At 40.3% G+C, this 23,717-nt stretch overlaps 1 protein-coding gene across 2 annotated transcripts in view; it reads left to right on the top strand.

Moving 5' to 3' along the window:
- The window catches only part of Sclt1 (sodium channel and clathrin linker 1), a 56,657-nt gene that overhangs the window by 20,934 nt on the left and 12,006 nt on the right, over nt 1–23,717 (top strand). Inside the window, exons 9-17 of one of the 2 annotated variants that reach the window (XM_013034876.1) lie at nt 3,570–3,660; nt 7,442–7,533; nt 8,313–8,490; nt 10,222–10,320; nt 14,646–14,717; nt 15,638–15,712; nt 17,010–17,155; nt 19,084–19,276; nt 20,857–21,053. In XM_013034876.1, the coding sequence (XP_012890330.1) occupies nt 3,570–3,660; nt 7,442–7,533; nt 8,313–8,490; nt 10,222–10,320; nt 14,646–14,717; nt 15,638–15,712; nt 17,010–17,155; nt 19,084–19,276; nt 20,857–21,053 (1,143 nt within the window). The remainder of the gene's footprint in view (nt 1–3,569; nt 3,661–7,441; nt 7,534–8,312; nt 8,491–10,221; nt 10,321–14,645; nt 14,718–15,637; nt 15,713–17,009; nt 17,156–19,083; nt 19,277–20,856; nt 21,054–23,717) is intronic. The other variant, XM_013034877.1, reaches the window with a different exon arrangement.

Below are 23,717 nucleotides of genomic sequence, written 5' to 3'. Positions count from 1 at the left end.
CTTCCTCCCTCCCTTCCCTCCCTTCCTTCCTCCCTCCCTCCCTCCCTCCCTCCCTCCCTTCCTTCCTGATACTGAGGGTTGAATTCAGTCTCATGCTTCCAGGCAAGTGCTCTGTGATTTCAGCCACATCCCCAGTCTGCCTTCCTGTTGTCATTGTTCATACAGGGTCTTGTAGCAGCTTTCCCCTGGCTCATCTGGAATCCAGTGACCTACCTCTACTTTCCCCATAGCTGGGGCCACAGGCACATGCCGCCATGCCTAGCCAGCCTGTTCTTTTAAGAACCTTCGTCCACCTGGGCCTTCTTGCCTTTCTAGTTACCTATGAACTGCTCAGAATAGTCATTCTGCTATTTTTCAGAAATCTTTTTGGTTTTTTCCTTTTTGCTTTTGATTATTATTCCTTTTTCAGAAAGTTTAGTTTTCTAAACTTGGAAAAATTGTGCTTTTTCCAGATAGGCTTCTTGCATTCATTTTGCCACTTTTTTATTCTTATTTAAATTGTGATTTAACACTTAACTTAAATTGAGATTTTTGTGTCATTTCTTCTCAGGTGCTTTGATCATTTTCTTATATTTGTTTATAATACAAAGCCAGCTCATTTCTGGAAATCAGTTATTTTTCATGTCAAATGTGTTCACGTTTCACATTCTCCATATTAAGTCTTTGAGAAAAGGATTTTTATTTGTGGATATCTTTTAGAAATAACTAGTGTTATCTTTGTTAAGGAGGTAAGAGGAAGTATGATTGAATTGTGATTGAATACAATCATACTGCATTTTATGACTATATGGGAACATCACAATAAAACCCCTCTGTACAAATAAGATATAGCAATAAAAATTAAAAACACAACCTTACACATGGTATGACATGATACCCTTAACGTGTGGTTGGATTGTTTCGTCCACGTACAGTTTTGTGGCTCCAGTGGGCCTGTGAAGGTTTCAGGGAACCTTGTCTTTACCCAGTGTCTCAGGTCACATGAAATACAAAAGGCTTTAAATTAGGCCTTAGGGTTCCAATTCAGAAGACTCACAGGCTTGTGGGTTCTTTTTCTCATCCTGCCTCTTCGGTGTCTCCCAGCCCTCAGCCCTCTCCCTTTTCACAGCTGCCTTTGCCCAGTCGTGGCTTCCAGACTACTGCAGTAGCCTCCAGATTGCTCCCTTACCTCCCAGCCTCATCTTGCTTTGTCCTACTCTCCAAGAGCTCTAAAATGAACGGTTCGTAGCTGCAGCACCTTTTCTGTCTTTCCCAAGTGCAGTGGGCACACGAGGCACCTCAGGCCTCTTTTACGAGGTACCTGCTCAGCTGTAGGGCTCTGCAGTTCTGGTCTGAGTCCCTCCCTTCGGCCCACCCCCCACAGCATCCCATTCAAAGGTGGCTGAGGACAGTGCTGCCGCCTGTCCCTGCCACTTCCCATCTCCTGAGCCAGTCTGTCAGACTGGGAATCACAAAACTTCTTTCACCTTGCTCTACAAATTAAGGCCTTCCTGTTTTTAAACTTCTTTCTCTTTTGCAGAGTTCTTTGAAAACCTCCTCATGAAGAGTGTTTTAATTAGTTGTTCTGGCACGTCTCTTACTTTGAGCTTAGCCTACCTCCTTTTTCTTCTCCTCAATAGTTCTAGTTAGTACATTTGTTGTTACAAGGCAAAATTCTTCATATTCTGGTATTACTGCCCCTTGAGTGATTTCTCTTCCCTCCCTAGACAAGTTTGTACTGCATATTTTGAATTTGTACTTTTTCTGATCTTTATTTTCTGACTGTAGGAGCCAGTTCTTGGCATCTTTTGCATTTTCAGTTTCCTTATTCTACCATTTACTGAAAATAGGCTTTTTTTAAAAAAATTCAATGCCTCCTCTTTAAATCGTCACACCTACACTGTCCAACCTCTTTAAGTCTCAGTAGTAATTTTTTTCCAAATCACATTAGGCCTCCATTGTCTCATTGTGGCTCCATACTAGGCAAGTGGTCTGCAAATTTCTATTTTTTGGTAACAGGCCCCTTAAACAATCTTGCCCGTAGCACAGGAATGCACCGCACTGTTGAGAGCGGAACAGAGCTGGGAGGTCTTTCTCAGGATCCCTCGGCCTTCCCCTGCAGTCTTCTCTTCAGCTCAGCTCCACATACCAGATGATCACACTCCACTGGATGCTGCACTCATCCACTTCCATTCACCCACACTCAGGACACCTTACTCACTTGCAGGCTTGCTCCAATTGGAACAAAATTCAGAATTCACACTGTATCTGGAGACACGTCAGTTATCTACCTTCTGCCTTCTTTGATGACTTCCTCTTGTACTTTTCTGTCTGTGGACCCTGCCAGTTTAACTGTTAAGTCCTCATGTTCTTTGCATTGTTTGGTTACATTCTCTCCCTGTAATTTTTTTAAGTTAAAAACATCATTCAGGCCTTAGCTCATGTCTCCTTTTTATGACGGACTATCTCTGTCCTATTGCTCTATATCACTTTCTCCAAGGCCTTATCTGTTCCTGAACTTGCTGCTCATGTCTCCTTTTTATGACGGACTATCTCTGTCCTATTGCTCTATATCACTTTCTCCAAGGCCTTATCTGTTCCTCTTGCTGCTCATGTCTCCTTTTTATGACGGACTATCTCTGTCCTATTGCTCTATATCACTTTCTCCAAGGCCTTATCTGTTCCTGAACTTGCTGCCCTCCCTCCACTAGAAGCTCCACTTTTCAGGGCTGGTGGTTTCCCCTGGCTTACCAGTACACCCCCTAGAGTGTGAAGGACTTAGTGTACAGTCCAGGTAGTAGATGTTCTGTAGACGTGTCTACAGAGGTTCTGTAGTGCTCAGTTCAGTTCAGGTAGGTAGGTAGATATTCCACAGACATGCATATAGTGGTTCCTGTGGCATCCAGCTCAGTTCAGATAGGTAGGTGTTCCATAGACACACATACATTATTGAATGATAAAGGTATTAATAGTTACTTTCAGGTTCATTTTCTTAGGCCAATTAGCAATATTTTTCTGAAGAAATTATAAACCATATTTTACTCACTACACTTAAACTCTTATTAGGTGATTTATAAGGTTGACTAAATTCTTCATGCAGTTATTTGAACAACACTGCTTTATCTGTGCATTAAAGATAATTTATCCACAGTATGAATAATTTCCACTTTGTCCCCTTCCTCATCAGCTGTGTTTTTCTTCTTGCTTTTACAGACATTTTGTTAGAAATAGAAGAATCTTAGCTGGGTGCTGGTGGCTCAAGCCTGTAATCCTAGCTACTCAGGAGGCTGAGATCTGAGGATTGAGGTTAGAACCCAGCCTGGGCAGGAAAGTCCATGAGGCTCTTCTCTCTAATAAACCACTTAGAAAAAGCCAGAAATAGTGCTGTGGGTCAAGTGGTAGAGCGCCAGCCTCCAGCAAAAAAGGTCAGGGCCAGTGCCCCAGCCTTGCGTTCAAGCCCCAGGACCAGAAGAAACAAACAAACAAAAAATAGAGGAATCTTTAATGTCTTTTATATTTCAGACTCATTTTTAGATATATGAGTAGTGATTTTTTTAAATTTTTACATCATTAATTTATCTTCTCTTTAGGCAATCCAAGTCAAATCTGAGAGTTGCAGCAGCAAAAGTGGAAGAGCTGACTGCAGCGACAGAGCAGCTGCAGGGTCAGATGCACAGAAAGGTATCTGTAGGCTTACGACGAGCCAGCGGGGCTTCCCACTCCACACCGTGCACTGCTAGCTGACTGGGCATTAGAAATTAAGGCGACATTAGAAAATAATTATTTTTCCCTGAACATAAACTGTGAAAGTAGGAACGCAATTATAATATTGAAAATACCTTTATGAAGAATCTTTCTTTGGATTCAGTTTAGCCTAACTAAAGAAAACCTCAGACATTCTAATATTATTAAATAATAATATTACATATTACTATCAATAATCAATATTATCATTATTAAAATACATATATGAAGCTGGGCACCAGTGGCTCATGCCTATAATCCTAGCTACTCGGGAGGCTGAGATCTGAGGATCACGGTTCAAAGCCAGCCCGGGCAGGAAAGTTTGTGAAACTCTTATCTTCAATAAACCACCAGAAAACCGGAAGTGGCACTGTAGCTCAAGTGGTAGAGCGCTAGTCTTGAGTTGAAGAGCTGAGGGACAGCGCCCAGGCCCAGAGTTCAGGCCCCACGACCAACAAAAAAAATAAATAGTTTTATATATATAATTTTTTGAACTCTGAAAGGTACTCCAAAATAGTTGGAAGTAAAAGGGAGGAGCTCTTAATTGAGGAGGTATTGTTTATTTTTTTAATTTGTTTTCATTATCTTAAGTAAATGTACAAAGAAGTTTCGATTTAACATGTCACTCTATGGGTATAATGCATCCTAATCAGTGTCGCCCCTTTTGTCTTCTTCTCTCTTCTCACCTACCCGTCCCCTCAAGAACTTAGGCCCATTTCCACATATGTATATTGAATATTATGCCTGTATTCACCCACCCTTCCTCTTACACTCATCTGCTTTCAATTTGTAGTTTTTGCATTTCTGACTTGTTGATCTTAACTGTAGATCTCTGTAGCTGTGGCTGTAGAAAGCAGTTTCTATATGATTAGATCACACAATACTAAAATTGAGGGTCATACAAAGGGTTAGAATTTTAAAGAGGAGAAATATTGCCAACAGGACACATACACACACAAATTAATCTGAACTTCTGATTATTTCTTACAAATCCATGCCTAATTGAAGCTTATGGGTATAATTAATTGGAAGCCCAATATAGAAACAGGCAGAGATTGAGAGAAACCTGCTGTGGAAAGATAGAAAATCAAACTAGATGTTTGAGTTTTTACAACTGAGCACATTCTAGAAATGTGTGCAAAGTTAGCCAAAAATAATAATAATAATAATAATGATGATGAAGCTTCATTATTGGAATGTCAGAGGGCAAACTCCAAGCTAGAAGTATAGCAGCAGGGAAATCCCAGAGTGAAGCCTCCGCTGTGCCCAGCTCTGGATGCTCTCAAGTCCTACAGGCATAGGCATCCCCGGAGAGCCGGCTGCGTGGGGGGGGTGTGAGTGAAAGGCAGCAGGCAGGAGTTGTGTAGGCGTAGGTCAGCTGCTGTACACTGCAGAGGAGCCAACGCAAGAGCACCACCAGCAGAAGAGCTGCAGTGCTCAAAAAGCAAAACTGAGTCCAAAGTAACGGTAGTGGATTCTCTTCAATGCCAAAGCTTAGTAGATGGGAAATTATGCTCTCCCCTTGGGGACAGGATTGATGGACACCATCAACAGAAACCAGTGCCAAGAGGGTCCTCTTGTAGGATTTAGCATGCTTCAAACAGGTCATTATAAATATGTTCAAGGGATTTTTTTTAATTCAGATTAGCATAAGTTCTCAAGAAGGAAAAGATAGATAATTTTGATGAAACTAGAAAATCTTTAAAGTAGAAAATGTTTAAAAATAAAAACAGAGCTTAGCCAGGCATCAGTGGCTCACACCTGTCATCCTGGCTACTCAGGAGGCTGAGGATCTTGGAGATCTGAGGATCTTGGTTCAAAGCCAGCCTGGGCAGAAAGGTCTATAAGACTCTTATCTCCAATAAACCACCAGAAAACCGGAAGTGGTGCTGTGGCTCAAGTGGTAGAGAGCTAACCTTGAGCTGAAGAGCTGAGGGACAGCGCCCAGGCCCAGAGTTCAGGCCCCACGACTGTTAAAAAAATAAAAATAAGCAAAACTAGAACTTAAAAGAACAACTGGAATTTTATTGGATAGACAATAGATTGAACAAGAAAGAATAGTGAACTTGAAGATACAACAGTAGAAATTTCCAGTAAGAAACATAGTTTGAAATGTTGAAATCTAAGGGACAATGTGAACTAGTCCAGTATAAGTAGAATTGAAATTGCATAGGATGGCACTGCGGAATCAAGAATGTCTGAAGAAACGATGACTGAAAATTGCTGAATTTTATGGGGAGAACATTAACAGGTCTACGAATTGCAGTGGTAGATTTAAGTAATATAAACACAGAGCCACTTCTAGGCACATCATGATACACTGACAATCAATTTTAAAGAAGAAAGTTGAAAATATAATAGCACAATGACCTGAACCTGGAAACAATGAAATGAATGGCTGAGTTCTTATGAAGGAACCCTGTGGAAGCAGAAAACATTGGAATAAGACGTCCCAAGTGTTGAAAGAAGAAAGCTAACAAAGAATCTTATATTTGGTTAAACTATTCTTAAAAATTAAGGCCACAAAGAATGAAAGAAAGAGAGAGAGAGAGAGAAAGAAAATTGCCAGTTTCCACGCATTGGTAGCTGTAACCCTAGCTGCTGAGTGGGCTGGGATATGAGGACCATGGTTTAAAGCCAGCCCAGACAGAAAAGCCATGAGATTTATTTACAAGTTGACACCAAAAAAAGCTGGAAGTAGATGTGTGGCTCAAGTGGTAAAGCACCAGCCTTGAGCAGAAAAATCTAAGGACAATGCCCTGGCCTTGAGTTCAAGCACCAGGAGCTGCACAAAAGTAAAAAGAAACAAAAAGGAAAAGGGGGAGGGGAGAAGAGAGAGGAAGTGTAGGCAAACTAAAGATTTCCAAATAAAATTTGTCTCTAGCAGATGTACATTTCAGCAAACTCTGACAGGAAGTATGTAAAGTTCTGCTTAGAACTTAAAAGTATTCGTTGGATTTGTAAAGTGATAGCAATAGCACTAAAAAAAGTATATGGAAACATGCTGTTGCAAGGTTCCAATGTGCTATGAGTTAATATTAACTATTAAATAGGAGTAAGTTACAGAATGTGTTGTCCATAGCTCACTAAATTAATTCAGAGAGATGCTGTTAAAAAGCAATAGGAGAAATTAATAAAAGATAAATTAACACAAAAGAAAACACAGAAGACAGATAAAATTTTTTCTAGAAAGGCAATTCAAATAAAATCTATTAATGTTTCAAAGCATCAATACATCACATGAAACACCCTGACCCTGTGATTACTTTGGTAATGAGAAATAGTGTAACACTACTAAGAGAGCATGTTTTGTTCATTTCTCTCTTTCGCTTCTTCCTTCCTCCATCTCTTGCGGCCCCACAGTTTGCTTTCCCCTCAATAAACTCTTTAAAAAAAAAAAAAAAAGCATGTTCTAAAAGTAGACTGGATAGAATTCTCTGCTTTGTTAGACTTGCACTAGAAATAATTTGAAATGTTCTGGAAATCTTCGTAATATAGCTATTTTGAATGTCCAATTTGCTAGTGATGGTGAAGGTCTCTTCTCCTGTTCATTATGTGTGTCTTGTTCTCAAGTTTGTGCAGCTTCTCTGCGCATATGTTTTAGAATTCTAGCAGCATTCCCTTCTAGTATGACTGCCCTTTAGTTCTGTGGAATTGAGTATTAAATCTTCACATACTTCAAAAATAGAAAATAGTTCCTATTTTCTTTGTTTTCTAGGAGGAGGATATGGTATCTGCCCGAGAAAGAGAGGAAGCATCAGAAAGATTCTCACAGCAACTACAATCTAACATTAAAATACTAGAATCTAAGTAAGTTGGTGGATACTTCTACCTTGATCTGTATTCTTTACAATATATAAGGTCATACCCATCAGACTGGGGAAAGATTTGTTGATATTTGTTTGATGCTGAATGAGGAAAGTACAGAAGATCATTTTAATTTTTGTAACTCCTTAAATTCATGTTTAAAAAACTGTGGATAAGCTGGTGATTCATGCCTGTATTCCTAGCTGCTGAGCAGGTTGGTATCTTGAGGATTGTATTTTAAACCAGCTGTGCAGAAAAGTCTTGAGAGCCTTCATCTCCAGAATAGTTGGGAATTGAGTCAAGTGGTCAGACACCAGCCAAGCAAGCACAAGCCCCTGAATTCAAACTCTAGCACTGCCAAGAAGAATTATGGACAGATGTTATATGTGTGCATGTGTGTGCGTGTCTATAATTATATGAGCATGGACAAAAATATTCAAACATGCATTAAGGATTTAGGATGGCCTACCTGGCAGGTAGGAAAAGGCATCCAACAAGAAAGAAATCATAATAAAAAGCCATATCATGCAAAACAAGCTCCCAAGTTTTGCTTAATAATACTGTCTTGCATAATTAACATCAGAACATCTAGGCCTAGCCTCATATCCCCTTCTCTTTTTTTAAATCAAATACATGTATGTTTTCTAAAATGGATATGACAAAAGTACTTTGCAGAAGTATAGCAAGATCAAAGGAGAAAGCACATGTAAAACTTAGTGGTGTAATACCATTAGTGCATCCCTTTCTCCTTCCCTGGACTTTCACAGTATGATTGTTTCTAGGTTTTCTGTCACATCCCAAGAAGCCAAGGAACTAAAAGCAGAAAAGGCACATCTGGAAAGAGTGGCTAGAGAGCTGCAAGCAAGGTGCAGTGCACTGGAGAAAGAGAACTATGCAGCTGCGGCAAGAGTCAGAGACAGCATGAAACTCTTAGACGAGGCTAACCTTAAAAGAGACCAGGTGAGGCTGGTGAGCATCTTTACAGATCGCACGCTGGATCAGGTGAGGCTGGTGAGCGTCTGTACAGATCGCACGCTGGATCAGGTGAGGCTGGTGAGCGTCTTTACAGATCGCACGCTGGATCAGGTGAGGCTGGTGAGCGTCTTTACAGATCGCACGCTGGATCAGGTGAGGCTGGTGAGCGTCTGTACAGATCGCACGCTGGATCAGGTGAGGCTGGTGAGCGTCTGTACAGATCGCACGCTGGATCAGGTGAGGCTGGTGAGCGTCTTTACAGATAGCATGCTGGATCAGGTGAGGCTGGTGAGCGTCTTTACAGATATCACGCTGGCTTCTTCCACACAGTCCTGAAGGGAATCGATGCCGAAAGCAAATTGCTACCTTCTCGATTGAATAAGCATTGTGTATTTGTAGGTGATATGACTTAATGACATAAGCTAAAATGTCAGTCCTTTGAAGCATACCCTAAAGGTAGACTGTATAGAATTTTCTGCTTTGTTAGACTTGCGCTAGGAATAGTTATTTGGCATATTTATGAAATGGTTGAATGATTCAGTCAGTCATTTTTGTGTCCTGTGACATAACATAGGGCCTACATGCTGTTCCTGAGCTTTTTTGCTCAAAGTTGGCATTCTGCCACTTTTGCCACAGCTCTACTTCTGGCTTTTTGTAGTTTATTGAAGAGAAAAGTTTCACAGACTTTACTTCTCAGATCTTAGCCTTCTGAGTAGCTAGGATTACAGGATATAGCCTGGATACAGCCCCTTGTCTTGCTGAAAACTAGTATTTAAATGTCAGACCTATGTCCCTGATCTCATGACCTAGACTTGTTAGAAGTCTGTTACAAAATGTTACCACAGCATACAAGGTGTGCCTTTTACTCATCTTTATTTTGTCTTCATCACCTACATGGTTACTGTAATAAAATACAAGCTTAACTGACAGTTGAGTTTAACTTGGAAAATTTGTTATTTGCTATTCCATATTGTACTTTTGTGAATAGTATATAGCTTATAGAAGACAGAGTAGATTTGTTTTTTAATGTCACTGACTGTTTATGTGGAACTCACTGAATCCTTATTTACCAACATATACTGAATACTTTGCAGAACACTAGGAAAAATGAAAGTTACAATGGAAATGCCTTGTTTTCTTTTTTACATTGTAGAGGATTCTAAGAAAATGACTGAAAACAGGACATGCATTGAGTCAGATAGTTCAAAGCTGATAAAGAAAAAAGTAAAAACTAGGCATGGTGGTGCACGCCTCTAATCCCGAGACTCATGAGGCTGATGTCATCCTGGGCTACGTAGAAAGACCCGTCTTTAAAAGAGAGAAGAGGGAGGATAGTAATTTGAACAGTGTCAAATAGTATTTTAAAAAAGAGAAAGAGATACAGGATATTTTCCCACTATAGTACCTAGATACAACTTTGTACAATGACTTGAAAGAGCAGATTATTTCACAAGTGATTCCAAGGTTTTCATGGTAGAGATTAGAAGAAAAATGGAAACACTGGTTGAAACACATGTCAAAGAACATGAATACATTTTTAAATGAAACAAAGGTAAATAAGGTTAGGAGAAATAAATACTATTCGTGATTTATGCAATATTTTACCTTCTAGAAACTCAAATGTTCACTCATTTTACAGATACTCACTTTACAGAAAGCAGGTAGGGTTTTGACCTGTTGGCTTTGCAAATAATAGTATAACCTCTGATTCTGAAGGCTCTGCTCAAGGACAAACGAAAAGAAGAAGAGATAGAGAAAATGAAAAAAACAATTTGTCAGCTGATACAAGATGGTGACTTACAGTCCAAGAAAGACGTAAGGGTTTTGTTTTTCTTTCTGTTTTTGTTTCTGGTCAGTCTGAGGGCTTACACTCAGGGCCTGTGGTGGCTAATTGGAGATGAGTCTCATGGACTTTCCTGCTGACTTTGACCCATAATCCTCAGATCTCAGCTAGGATTACAGGTGTGAGCTACCAGTACCCAGCTCATAATGGGTTTTACTTATAGTACAAAGTTAAAGCGTAGTCCCAACTAAAGAATGAATACTAAAGAAATACTTTAAATACTTTAAAATATTTGTGTATATATTCACAAAGACTGGAAAATTATTAATGAAAATGGTGAAAAGCTAATGTTTCTTTCCTTTAAAATGAACTCTGTAGGACAGTGAATATGCTGTGTGTAGTTTTTCACTGGACGGTAGTTTTTTTTCATACCTGTAATTTTTCATTCCTACATTTTCTAAGTAGACTAAAATCTAAGAGTGTTTTTCAGTAATGACAGTTTAATTCAATGAAGTTAATCTGTTTGCTTTCTCCTACACAGCTCACTGGTAGAGATTTTATTGTTAAAAAACTACTGCTTTATGTTTTGTAAAAAGAAAAATATATGTTTCTGCCCAGAGAGGTATTTCTTAGAAAGTATCACAACCATTGGCCACAAATGGCATTTTAGCAAAAGGAGATTGTATAGCAGTGGTCTTACAAGATTGCATTGGGGCTGGAAGTTTGCCAAGTCTAGTACTGTATTTTTTTCTAGTGTGAATGTGTTTAGGTGCACAGGTACTTAACACTGTGCCTTGAGGATTCAGTGCAGTCACATGCTTTAGGTTTTGACTGTACTACACGGCCTAAATGTGTAGAAATGATATCTGGTGGGTTTACTGGTGATAGTAGAGCACACTGTGCAAGTGCACTGCCCCTGTGCCATTGTGTCACGGTGTGCATGCACCCTTCCACCCTGTGTACATGTGCACCATCCTGGTCAACATGGTGTACACCGCCCACATCACCATGGTGTGACAGCACACGTGTACACTGCCCCTGTGCCATAGTGTTAACAGGGTGCGTGCACGCTGTCCACGTCATCATGATATAACACTGTGTGTCTCAGAACAATCCCTGGTTTTTAGTGTTCATACTTGTCAGTGAGTAAAATTAGCTAATTTCCAAAGGTAAAAATGCTAACTTTTTGTCTACCCTTGTGTCTCATGCTTGTAATATTTGCTACTTAAAAGGCTGAAGTCCAGAGGTTTGATGTTTGAAGCCAGCCTGAAAACGCTATACAGCTCCATCTCCAAAATAACAAGTAAAAAGCCAGGCTGGAAATGTGGCTCACATGGTACAAGTGGTAGAATACCAGTCAAGCAAGCAAGCTAAGCAAGTGCCAGGGCTGAGTTCAAACCCTATTATCCCATTACTGGCATGCATGCATACCTAAATTAGCTAATTTTAGCATCGTATAAAGCCTTGGTCTTTTTATTGCTAATCCTTATATACCCTTTCATAAGAGCCCCACTTTATGTTGGGGTTGAAAGTACAGGTACTTGGACCATAGCCCAAAATACTCTTGACATACAATAATTCTTACACTTTTTAATGTTTCATCAAAATATGCTATGCTGATACTAGCAACCTATTTCTAAGGTAAATTCACATTGATTTTTAAGGTTAGGTTTGGGGTCTTGAGGATTATTTTACAGTCATCTTTTAATTATTTCCATGTAGTTTTTCAGATGTGTGATCTCTGTTCATCTTAAACATTTTTGCAAACCTGAGCTTTACCTGCCTTGTAAAAGTTGAATCATGTTTGTTTTGTCACTAGCTCTACCCTGGCATCTGAAGGTCAGGATATCTGTTCCTTTTTTCCTGGGCTTCTCTGGTTTCAGTCCATCTGGTCCCTTTCTTGTGTTCCCTTGGCTTCTCTGTATCCTGCTCCTCCTGGCTTGGTGTTTATGTTTATTGTTATTGACCAAACACAATGAACATGTTTTCACATATTTCTGTTCTGGCTACAAAATTGAACAAATTTATGATAAAGCTTATTTTTTTAGCATGGAAATAGCTAATTTTTTTGGGGGGGGGCGGTCGTGGGGCCTGAACTCTGGGCCTGGGTGCTGTCCCTCAACTCTTCACCTCAAGGCTAGCGCTCTACCACTTGAGCCACAGCGCCACTTCCACCTTTTTTTTTGCTTATGTGGTGCTGAAGAATCGAACCCAGGGCCTCAGGCATGCAAGGCAAGCGCTCTTTCACTGAGCCACCTTCCCAGCCCCGGAAATAGCTCATTTCTTAACGTAGCTTTTGAAGATACCAAATTTGTAAAGAAGTAAAACATTTTTGACTTGATTTTGAATCATGGATGGCAATATCAGTCTTTTCTATTCCTATTTCTTGCTAATTTGCCTTCCTATTTGGTTGACAATTTTCTGTACTACTTACAAAACTATAGAATGAAGTGTTTGTGGAAAGAAAATGAGAGTAGGTTAAGTGAGGGGCTCCATGACTGCGTATGCTAAAGAGCCCCAATCCCAGAACCTCCTCACAACAATTGCATTTGCTCACGCACTGTGGAGTCTCCAATTGTATGTCATCAGATGCTAACCCTAGGCACTTTCAGCCCAGTTCACTACTGAGTCTCAGAAAAAATTATGAATACTTTTAATTCAGCTGAATTTGCCAGCATCACTATAACAAATACACACCAGATTATAACCTAAATTAGAGCCTCAGACTGTGCCACATGTAATTTTTGGTAGGCCTTCAAAAAGCTCATATTAATTAACCACGTAAAGTTAATAATATTGCACACATTCTATTTTTAAAATAGTTTTTACTCTCCTTTGTGAGCACCCACACCTCCGTTAGAGTGAGCCTCTGCCTTTCTCCTTGTCTGCTTGTCTGTCTGCTTGTTGCTTATTCAGTAAAGCTCTGCCAAATTTTCTTATTTAAAAAAAAATAGCCTGGCAGTACTGACTCATACCTGTAATCTAGCTACTCAGGTTGCTGAGATCTGAGAATCAAGGTTCGAAGCCAACCAGGGCAGAAAAGTCCCCGTGAGACACTATCTCCAGTTAACCACTCAAAAACAGCTAGAGGAGCTGTGTATCAAAGTGGTAGAGCACTAGCCTTGAGCAAAAGAGCTCAGGTCAATCAGGGATAGCACCTAGGCCCTGAATTCAAGTCCCACAACAGAGAAAGAAAAAGAAAGGATGGGAGGGAGGAGGAAGGGAGGCAGGGAGGGAGGGAGGGAAAGGAAAGATTCCCAAAGCCTTTGGGTCCTGGAAGTCACTGACATATACAAACAGCATTTCCCACAATAGAGAGAGAGAGAAGGGAGGGAGGGAAGGAAGGAAAGAAGGAAGGGAATTAGTTCTTTTTGTACGGGACTAGAAAATTCCCAAAGCCTTTTGTCCTAGAAGTCACTGACATATACAGACAACATTTCCCAGACCTTTAAAAAGCAAGACCAGGCTTTTAGAAAAGATTGTTGACATGCAGCCATTCTGACAAGATGTGTCTAATTTTTCAAAATATCCTGAGCATATACTGTTTTCAAAGATGTTTAACTCATTTTTAGAACAGAGTCCCTTAAAAGAAATTTGTGTAGCACCAGGATGTAATGTGATTCTGAAAGGAGTCTCTTGTGAAACCAAAGTGCCTCAAAAGTTGTTGGTGGCACTTTGGCGGTGTGATTTTGCCGTGCTCCGCAGCAGTTCCCGTGCTGATCAAGGCTCTGCAAGCTCACACCTTTCCTCACAAGTAGGACTTGGCTGGCTTTTTTCACTCTCTCACAAGGCGCAGCCTTGTCTTCCAGACAGAGCCCGTGTGAAGCCTGCCTACTCAGCAGGCTGATACAGGAGCAGATAGGAGACTCCCTGCCTCCTGCTGAGCTCGAGATGACATTTTTATCACTCTTAGTTCTCTGTAAACCCATATGCTACTAGATTCTGACCTTGTTGTTTTTAAAGGCATTAATAATTTAAATTATTTAAGATTTTCTTAGTCTTTGTTTCTAATAATGTTAAAATGCTAGCAGAAATATCCTATTTGAAAAGAGTTCATTTCGCAGCGTAAGGATGCTGGAGCTTCCAAAACACCCCTGTCTTTTGGATGTGGCAGCTTGCTCACTCCCTTCTCATGACAAATTTTGCTTTTCTCATTCTTGGTTTTTGTTTTTTCCATTTTGTTTTCATTTCAAACACATTGTAGCAGCTACTCAAGACCATCCTGTATCCACCTCCTGAGTTACACCCACATCAGGACAATTCTTAAGTTCTTTGATTGCCTGAAAATGCTAAGCTTAATAAAAATATCCTAATTATTTTCATTCCTCATCTAAATGTATAACATCTTAATTTTCAGGTTGAAAGTACAAAAAAGCACTGTGAGGTACAGATTTCTCAAATAATGGAAGAACTCTCAGCTCTTCGAATGGTATGCCAGAAGACTGAATATTTCCTCTAAATAATAATTTGGGGTCACAAGGTAGAAGCTCACTTTAAAATTTTGAAACTTGGTTTAAGGCATGACTCCAGCAGTAGAGCACTTGCCTGGCAAGTGTGAGACCCTGCTTTCACTCCCCAGTTACCCTCCCCCACAAATTAAATGACATTAAATAGACTTTTTCTATGAAGACTGGAAACGCTGATTGAATAATATCAGTAGTACATTTGTCAGCAGGGCAGGCTCACCCAGAGCATGAGCCACAATTAGTAAAGAGAAATAGTTGTACTCATTATCAGAGATAAATACAAAATAACAACTAATTGTGAAGAACTCTTCATTGGAATGATTTTTAGCTTTTAGTATCACCAGCAGAGTACTAAATTTTATTGATTAGTTGAGATATATTTTATAAATTTACTGATTAAAACTTTTAAGCAGGCAAGCCTCAGTGGCTCACACCTGTAACCCTACCTGCTCAGGAGGCTGAGGTCGAAGGATTCAGCGGGGACAGAAAATTCTGAGAGGCCTTTAGCTCAACCACCCAAAGCCAGAAGCAGAGGCGTGGCTCAACTGGCAGAGCACCAGCCTTGAGCAAAAAAAGCCACACAGGAGCACGAGGCCACAAAATAAATAAAACTTTTTCAGCATAAATGTTTTGTGCCCAGGCCAATAAAGAATGTTAGGACTTTTGCTTGTGTGCACATTTAAGCCGTGTGCTTCCCTTGGGTCACTTTCCAGTCTGTGTAGTTTCTGACGGCCTGGCTCAGGTAGCTCTGTCACTACTATGTCACTACCTTGTTGACCAGGTACATGTGATACTGGTTACAGACAAAGCATTTTATTCTGTCTCTCCCATTTTTAGTAGTTTTACCAAATGTATTTATTTGCATTGTGACTTGAATTTATAGGAATGTGATGAAAAACAAGGCCAAATCGAACGAGCCATTAGGGGGAAAAAGGCTGTGGAAGAAGAACTAGAAAAGGTAAAAAGGAAAAGCAAATGTAGCTACCAAAACCAAGTTCAGATACTCAGAATCACTGTCTGCCCCATCACACTGTCTACTAGCCACCCTTACATTTATAAGGGCCCTCCTGGTAAGTGTTTTCTATTTTCTTTCTCTTTTTCTTAAACACGTTTATTAGCATCAACTAGTTATATGAGGGAGTTTTATTTCAGACATGTCCATATGTGCATAAAATGTATTTTGAAGCAGACACATTCATTTTTACATTTTTGGAATATATTCAGTGTCTATTTAAATAAATAGCATGGCCTGAATACATTTCTTTCCAAGAATAACTGTATTTGTAAATAATAAAAATAAATCCTAAGGCTTAAACTCAGAGCCTGGGCTCTGTCCCTGAGGTGTTTTTTGGTTTTTGTTTTGGTTTTTTTTCATCATGACCAGCACTTTACTACTTGTGATAGAATGTTAGTTAAATGGAAATGAGAGTCTCACTAACTTTCCTGCCCAGACTGACTTCCAACTGATCCCAAGATCTCAGCCTCCTAGAATTACTGGTTTTGAGCAGCTGGTGCCAAGCAAAGACATATCTTTTATAAAATACTGCTGTTCCTTGCTAAAAGCTTATTTTATCTTTTCTTTTTGAGTTTTATACCAATTCTTACTGGGATTAGGCCATCTGTAAATTGTTGCCGTGATTTTAAGGACCTCCGTCCCAGCTAGACGTTACCCAGGTGGAAGTGTATCTGGGATCACTTGCAAACAGTTCTTTGTTTTTTAAATGTTGCATTAGAGAATTGAAGGCTGGTCATCAAAGAATGGCTGCTGGTTACTTTTATTTGGTTTGTGTTTTGTTTATGTTCATTCATTTTCTGGTACCATCCCTTAAACCATGATTGCTAATTAATTGGAGACAAAATCTCTGTAGACTTTGCTGCCCTGGCTAGCTTCAAACCTCAGTCCCCCAGATTTCAGCCTCCTAAGTAGCTAGAATTACAGGTGTGAGTCACTGGTACCCAGCACCATTGGTTATCTTTAAAGACAAGACAGTGTTTTAGCTTCAGCTGCTTTACAATTTTATTTTAATAGTTCATAGTAGGAATGAATAATTTGAAAAAATTCACCATTATGTTTAGGTTTTCAGCACTTTATTTTGTAAGATTGAACAACCTGCTACTTGTGGATGTGTCTCGTAGCAGACGAGCACATGATGGCTGATGACTGCCATTTCTCCCACTGGTTTCGTTTACTAAACGGAAGAGTGTGTAAAGGCATTATCCTTCCATAAGCTCACAGACTGCCAGCCTTTCCACAGGCCTACCGTGAAGGCAGAGGGAGTGAAGAGGACTACAGAAAGCTGGAAGAGATGCACCATAGATGCCTTGCTGCAGAGCGCTCAAAAGATGACCTTCAGCTGAGCCTAAAGAGAGCGGAAAACAGAATAAAGCAGCTTGAAATTAAGTATGTTTTCTTTAGCATTTCCTGTGATGCATCTTCACAAACCGCATGATTTTGGGTGGGTTTTCTTGTTTAGTGTAGGATTCTTAAATTGAAAACACCAAATATAGTTTTTTCACACTAATCATGAGTATTTCTGAAAGCTAATTTTTTCAGGAAGAAAATTGCAGTAGTATACTATTGATTTTAAATTTATAGTTTCTAGAAGTTAGAGTATTAGATTATTTTTTATACTATAGGTAACTATATTATTGGACTTATTAAGTATTGCTTTTTTTTTTTCTGTTTTCTTGTCGGTCATGGAGTTTGAACTCTGGGCCTGAGCGCTGTCCCTCAGCTCTTCAGCTCAAGGCAAGTGTTCTACCATTTGAGCCACAGCACCAGTTCTGGTTTTCTAGTGGTTTATTGGAGGTAAGGGTCTCAGGGACTTTCCTGCCTGAGCTGGCTTTGAACCGCAATCCTCAGATCTCAGCCTCCTGAGTGCCAGACTTAAGTATTGCTTTTGTCTTGTTTATATTGAGTATATTTATTTTGGTATTGAGTAGTCGGTAATAACCCATCATTTTTAATTATTATCTATTAAACTGATAAGCTTATAGTGCATCAGTTGCATCAGTCTGGCATGTCAATTCTGGATGGTTTTGTGTTGTTTCTTGTGCTAGTGCGGAGCTTGGTCTTAGTACCTGAAACTCCCACTCACCTTTCTTGATCACTACTCCTACTCTAGAGCTTGAGCCTTCACTCCAACATTTTTCTGCTTAATTGGGGATGGAATCTTGCACACTTTCTGCCTGGGCTGGCTTTGAACTTCAGTCCTCTGTATCGCAGTCTTCTGAGTAGCTAAAATTATAGGCTTGAGCCACTGGCACCTGATTTGCTTAGGGGTTTGTTTTTTTTTTAAGCTTTTCATGTTAAACTTAACATTTACTTGGGACAGTAAAAACTTATTTAGATTGCTTGAATTCTCAATATTTATACATGGTTTTCAGATTTGTTTTATAATGAAAACAATTTTATTTCTCTGAAGTATATATTAATATCTAAGCTAGTTAATCTTTTTTCAAAAGGAGATTTTGCAAATTTGCTTCATAAATACAATGTATAATTTTCAGTGATCTCTTCAGATAGTCTCATGATTCCTTCTAAAGAACACAGGTGGGAGAAACTGACTTTTCCATGAGGAATTTTCTTAAGCGCAGTAAGTGCTGCATGCGCCTGCCCTTAGGTTGGTGTTGAGTAGAGACATCCCACAGGTGTTCTCAGTTACACGGTAGCTCTGAATTAAGTGAAAAGAGAAGTCAGTGAAACTTCAAGAAACTTAACAATCATAAAGTTTTGGTCCAGGGAAAATTCTCACGTATTTCCTAGAGGGTGTAGGCACGGAAAACGTCTTACTTTCTCTCATTCCTAAATGTGCATTTCTAGAATGAACCTGCTGTTTTCTTTCATATCTAGAGAAAACTGAAAACTTTCTCACTTCCTTGCATTCTTGAAGCTTATTTTTATTTTCATGTTTACACTTTTTTTTCAGAGATAAGGAAGAAATGAATTTGGGTGACCATTGCTCTTGTCTGTAATCCTAGCTACTCAGGAGGCTTAGATCTGAGGATCACAGTTCAGAGCCAGCCCGGGCAGCAGAGTCCATGAGACTCTTATCTCCAGTTAAACACCAGAAAATCACAAGTGGCACTTTGGCTCAAGTGGTAGAGCGCCAGCCTTGAGCTAAAGAGCTCAGGGACAGCGCCCAGGCCCAGAGTTCAAGTCCTATGACCGAACAACAAAAAAAATAAAAATGAAAAAAAAACCAAGAAAATGAATATTTGTCTAATTTGAGGGGAATTTGGTGTTGCTGCCTTGGATGAGTGGTGGCAGTTCAATTCAGCTGCGCGTGGGAGCAGAGACTCTGTTCTGATTTGCTCTCCTTCCACCAGTTCCTCAGAAGAGATAACACGTTCCCATGAGATGATTCAGACCCTTCAAACTGTAATCGAGTCTGAAAGAGAGAACTGTGGACGCGTCAGTGAACAGAGACTGAGACTTCAGCAGGAAAATGAACAGTTACAGAAAGAGACTGAGGAGTTAAGAAAGATTGCATTGGAAGCTCAAAAGAAGGCCAAATTAAAGGTATTTTTAAGACCATAGTCATATATCCTGGGAAAATAACAGTACAGAAAATATTTAGAGAGACCTAGTGAAACATTGTAAGGCCTTTTTTGTCTTATCAGATAGTATTAAATCATAATTCAAAATATTACCAGTCATTTCTATATGTGAGAACTTGGCAAGCCTACTTTACCGTAAGTGCTTTCCCTGTCTTCCACAAACACAAACAATTCTTTCCTACCCTCTTTCTCTCCACACACACACACACTTCTGCAGTCCTGTCAAAATCATTTAAGCATCATTAGCAAAATGATTAGATAACTTCATAAAATGCCTTTTTCCCTTGCCCTCATCCTGTTACAGCTTCGCAAACCTTGATCTTCTCCCAGACTTCCTCTAAGAGGACCTTGTACCAGTATGCTTTAGTCTAAAGACACCATGGCAGGAAGAGGAGACAGAACAAAAGTTTTGTCTTAAAAAACATCGTTCTCACCTGGTGCCAGTGACTCACACCTGCAACCTAGCTGCTCAGGAGGCTGAGATCTGAGGATCGTGGTTCAAAGCCAGACCAGGCTAGAAAGTCCAGTAAACTATCTCCAATAAACTATCAGAAAATCAGAAGTGGCACTGTGGCTCAAGTGGTAGAGCACTTGCCTTGCACTGAAGAGCTAAGGGACAGTGCTCAGGCCCAGAGTTCAAGCTCCTTGACAGTCAAAAAAAAAAAAACTACCTCTCTCTCATTTAACTCCTTTTTCCGCCTTTCTGATGCACTTACTGCTTTGGTGGTAAGGAACACATTGCCGTAATTAAGTTGCTTTCAAGAAACATAGGCTCTCCCTGTCTGTCTTCGTTACCTTTCTCCATTCCAGGAAATTTTTGTAAAGAGTGGTTCTTTGGTGCATTTGTAGCTCACACCTATAATCCTAGCTACTCAGGAGGCTAGATCCTACTAACATGGTTCAAATCCAGCTCAGACAGGAAAGTCCATGACTTTAACTTTACAAAGTACTTCCAGAAACAATGTGAACATTAACATAGAAATAAAAATGGCTTGAATAAAGACCTAAGTCTGAACATGAACACTGGATTCTGGCAACAGAAGTAAGTGGAGATAAAAAGCAATTTTAGATTACATAGAATATATCTTCTCTGCTGACATATTGAAGAGATGCATTTTTTGAAGCATTACAAAAAAATTAATCATCATGATTTCTAGTTTTGCAAAATTTATGTTATAGGTTAAATCTTCATGATAAAGACTGATTATAATCTTAATTTCTTTTTTTTTGTCGGTCATGGGGCCTGAACTCTGGGCCTGAGCGTTGTCCCTCAGCTCTTCAGCTCAAGGCTAGCGCTCTACCACTTGACCCACAGCACCACTTCTGGCCTTTTCTGCTTATGTGGTGCTGAGGAATTGAACCCAGGGCCTCATGCAAGGCAAGCACTCTACCACTGAGCCACCTTCCCAGCCCCTGTAATCTTAATTTCTTACATAGATTTCTTACCCAAACATTTCTGAATTTTAGACAGCACAGTTACTTATTCTTCTTGTATACATTTATCAGTAGAGCTCCTAAACTAATACTAATTTTTTCCCTTAGATCAGTACAATGGAGCAGGAATTTTCAATAAAGCAGCATGGGTTTGAAGTTCAGTTGCGGGAGATGGAAGACAGTAATCGAAATGTTACTACTGAGCTGAGGCATCTCTTAATAACTCAGCAGAAAGCAGCCAACAGGTGGAGGGAAGAAACCAAGAAACTGACTGAAAGTTCAGAGATTAGAATCAGCAGTTTAAAGTAAGTCCACTCAGTAATTGCTTAATGATTGGTTATGGGAGGGTAGGAAGGCCTTGTTTTGGTTTTTTTTTTTTGGGGGGGGGGGTTCAGTCATGGGGCTTGAACTCAGGGCCTAGGCGCTGTCCCTCAGCTTTTTTGCTCAAGACTAGCACTCTACCACTTTGAGCCACAGCGCCACCTCAAATTTTCTGGTGGTTAGTCGGAGTTAATCGTCTAATAGACTTTCCTGCCTGGGCTGGCTTTGAACCACAATCCTCAGCTCTCAGCCTCCTGAGTGTTTGGGGTTACAGACAGAAGCCACCAGCGCCTGCTTGGCTATGTTTTATAAAAGAGAATATTGAAGCCTGTGGTTTGATGTTCCTGCTATATATATATAATCTTCTTATAGAAAAGTATAATTCTGGATCTTATATATTTTTTTGGGGGGTGTCCGGTCGTGGGGCCTGAACTCTGGGCCTGGGCGCTGTCCCTCAGGTCTTCAGCTCAAGGCTAGCGCTCTACCACTTGAGCCACAGCACCACTTCTGGCCTTTTTCTTTTTGCTTATGTGGTGCTGAGGAATCGAACCCAGGGCCTCAGCCGTGCAAGGCAAGCGCTCTACCACTGAGCCACCTTCCCAGCCTGTTGTACTTATATTTTTATTTAGCAAATACTTATTAAACTACAAAAAAATTAATCAAAATAAATTCTGTATATTTTATATTTCACACATTTCATAAACACATGAAGATACAGCATGTATAATATTTTGTCTGATAAATGTAAAAAGGCTGCTCTCTAGTACTGTTAGCAAAGCTGTTGAACACTTCATCAGAAAAAATGTGGACTTTGTGGTAAATGAATGGGAGCCTCTGGCTGTGGGATGGGAACGCCCTGGAAGACTATTAGAGTGTCTATCCTAAGTGTTCAACAAATGACTTTTTTCTTTTTTCTGTCAAGCATGGGTCTTGAACTCAGGGCCTGGGTTCGGTCCCTAAGCTTTGTTGCTCAATGCAAGTGCTTTACCACTTTGAGCCACAGCTCCACTTCCAGTTTTTAGGTGGTTAATTGGAGAATTTGGTGGACTTTCCTGACTGAGGATGATGGTTTGAGCAACTAATTTTGTGATCTTTTCAAATTCTTTTATTTAAAATATATTAATCCTTGGCCATATGTAGTGGTGTATATTTATAATCTCAGCATTTGGGAGGTTGAGAAAAGAAAGTCACAAGTTTGAGGCCAGCCTTCAGAGTGAGTAGTAGTGAAACCCTATCTCAAAAAAAAGAAAAGAATGTCCTCTTACATGATCTTTATCCCTGTCAGAGCCTGCGCCGCTCTTCCTCCAGTACTGCGCCTCACCTGTGCAATTGTCCATCATAGGACATTTACAACATTGCTTACTGTTATGCCCTTACATGTGTCCAGTTACATTTATCATATCTCCCAGTGTTCTTATAACTCCAGGTGGTTTTAGAGGCAGAGGCAGGACCATCACATCCAAGGCCAGTCCTAGAAAAGGTCAGGAAGTCAGTCCCTTTCTCAGAAACAACCCAGTGTGGAAGCCCACGCCTGTTGTCCCCACTGATTGGGAGAGAAAGACAGAAGGACAGCAGTCAAGTCCAGTACCTAGCAAAAATTCAAGACTTTCTCTGAGAAAAGGACTGGGGACAGAAGGTCTCGAGACATGGTTTAAATGGTAGAACCTCTGCCTAGCAAACAACAGGCCCTCCTTGAATTCAATCTCCAGTATTGCTAAAAAGCAAGTTTATTTTTTAGTGGAATCTCCATAAAGGGACTTTGAAGTCCCTTTATAACAAGAAATTAGTATTTCTAGTTTAAAGATGAAAGTAATGTACTACGCATCCAGTGCTTTACAACAGCTGTTAGGTAACGGCCCGCCAGTGGTAACAGAGAGAGCGGCACAGATGTGAGAACGTGTTTCAGCACTGGCGGACGCCCCGCCGCCCTCAGCTGGTTACCGTGTGCACACTTGAAAGCCGAAGGAAGCAGAGCATCCCGCGTCACAAGCTCGAGGCTAGCCTGTGCTCCGTAGTGAGAGCCGCCTTAAAATCCCAAGATTGAAAAATACCCAGCTCTCATTTGAATCTTCATTCTAAAGTAGATGAGTAGTAAATAGGACAAGGTAAGTGTAATATGTGATTAGTAATTATAAGTACTAAAGAGACAAATCAGGCAGAAAGAGCATAGGATACATTTATCTTTGAAGGCACACCGTTGTTAAGGTTACAAATCTCTGCCCTTCTGCTTCCTTGTCCACAGGCAGCCTGATTAAGTACAACGCATTATCCTCTCTGTCCCTTCTGCTCCTCAGCCTACGGTGGCTAGAAACACATGCAGCCTTCCTGTGTGGTCGCGTGCTCCTGCAGGACTTGCAGAGCGCCTGCCTTCACAGGCGCACTGCTCCAACTTGGGACTCCAGCACTAAAAAGCCATAGATTCACATAATAAGCCTGTAAAGCATGGAGCAGTTGCTCTGTGTATTCTTTCCCTGCTGACTTTTCTCTCCTCTCTCCTCCAACCTCCCGTAGCTCCTCCCGTAGCTCTGTTAGTTGAGACACTCGGAGAGAGAATGCCTCCTTTGCCTGTCTGACTTCACATTCTTCCATGTCCTGGTGCCTGTTCCTCTGCAGTGTGTGTCCTGCTCCATTCAAAACCAGACTCTGTG

Source organism: Dipodomys ordii, unplaced genomic scaffold (genome assembly GCF_000151885.1).
Source record: "Dipodomys ordii isolate 6190 unplaced genomic scaffold, Dord_2.0 Scaffold198, whole genome shotgun sequence".
NCBI lineage: Eukaryota > Metazoa > Chordata > Mammalia > Rodentia > Heteromyidae > Dipodomys > Dipodomys ordii.
This window is presented reverse-complemented; position numbering and strand designations above follow the sequence as displayed.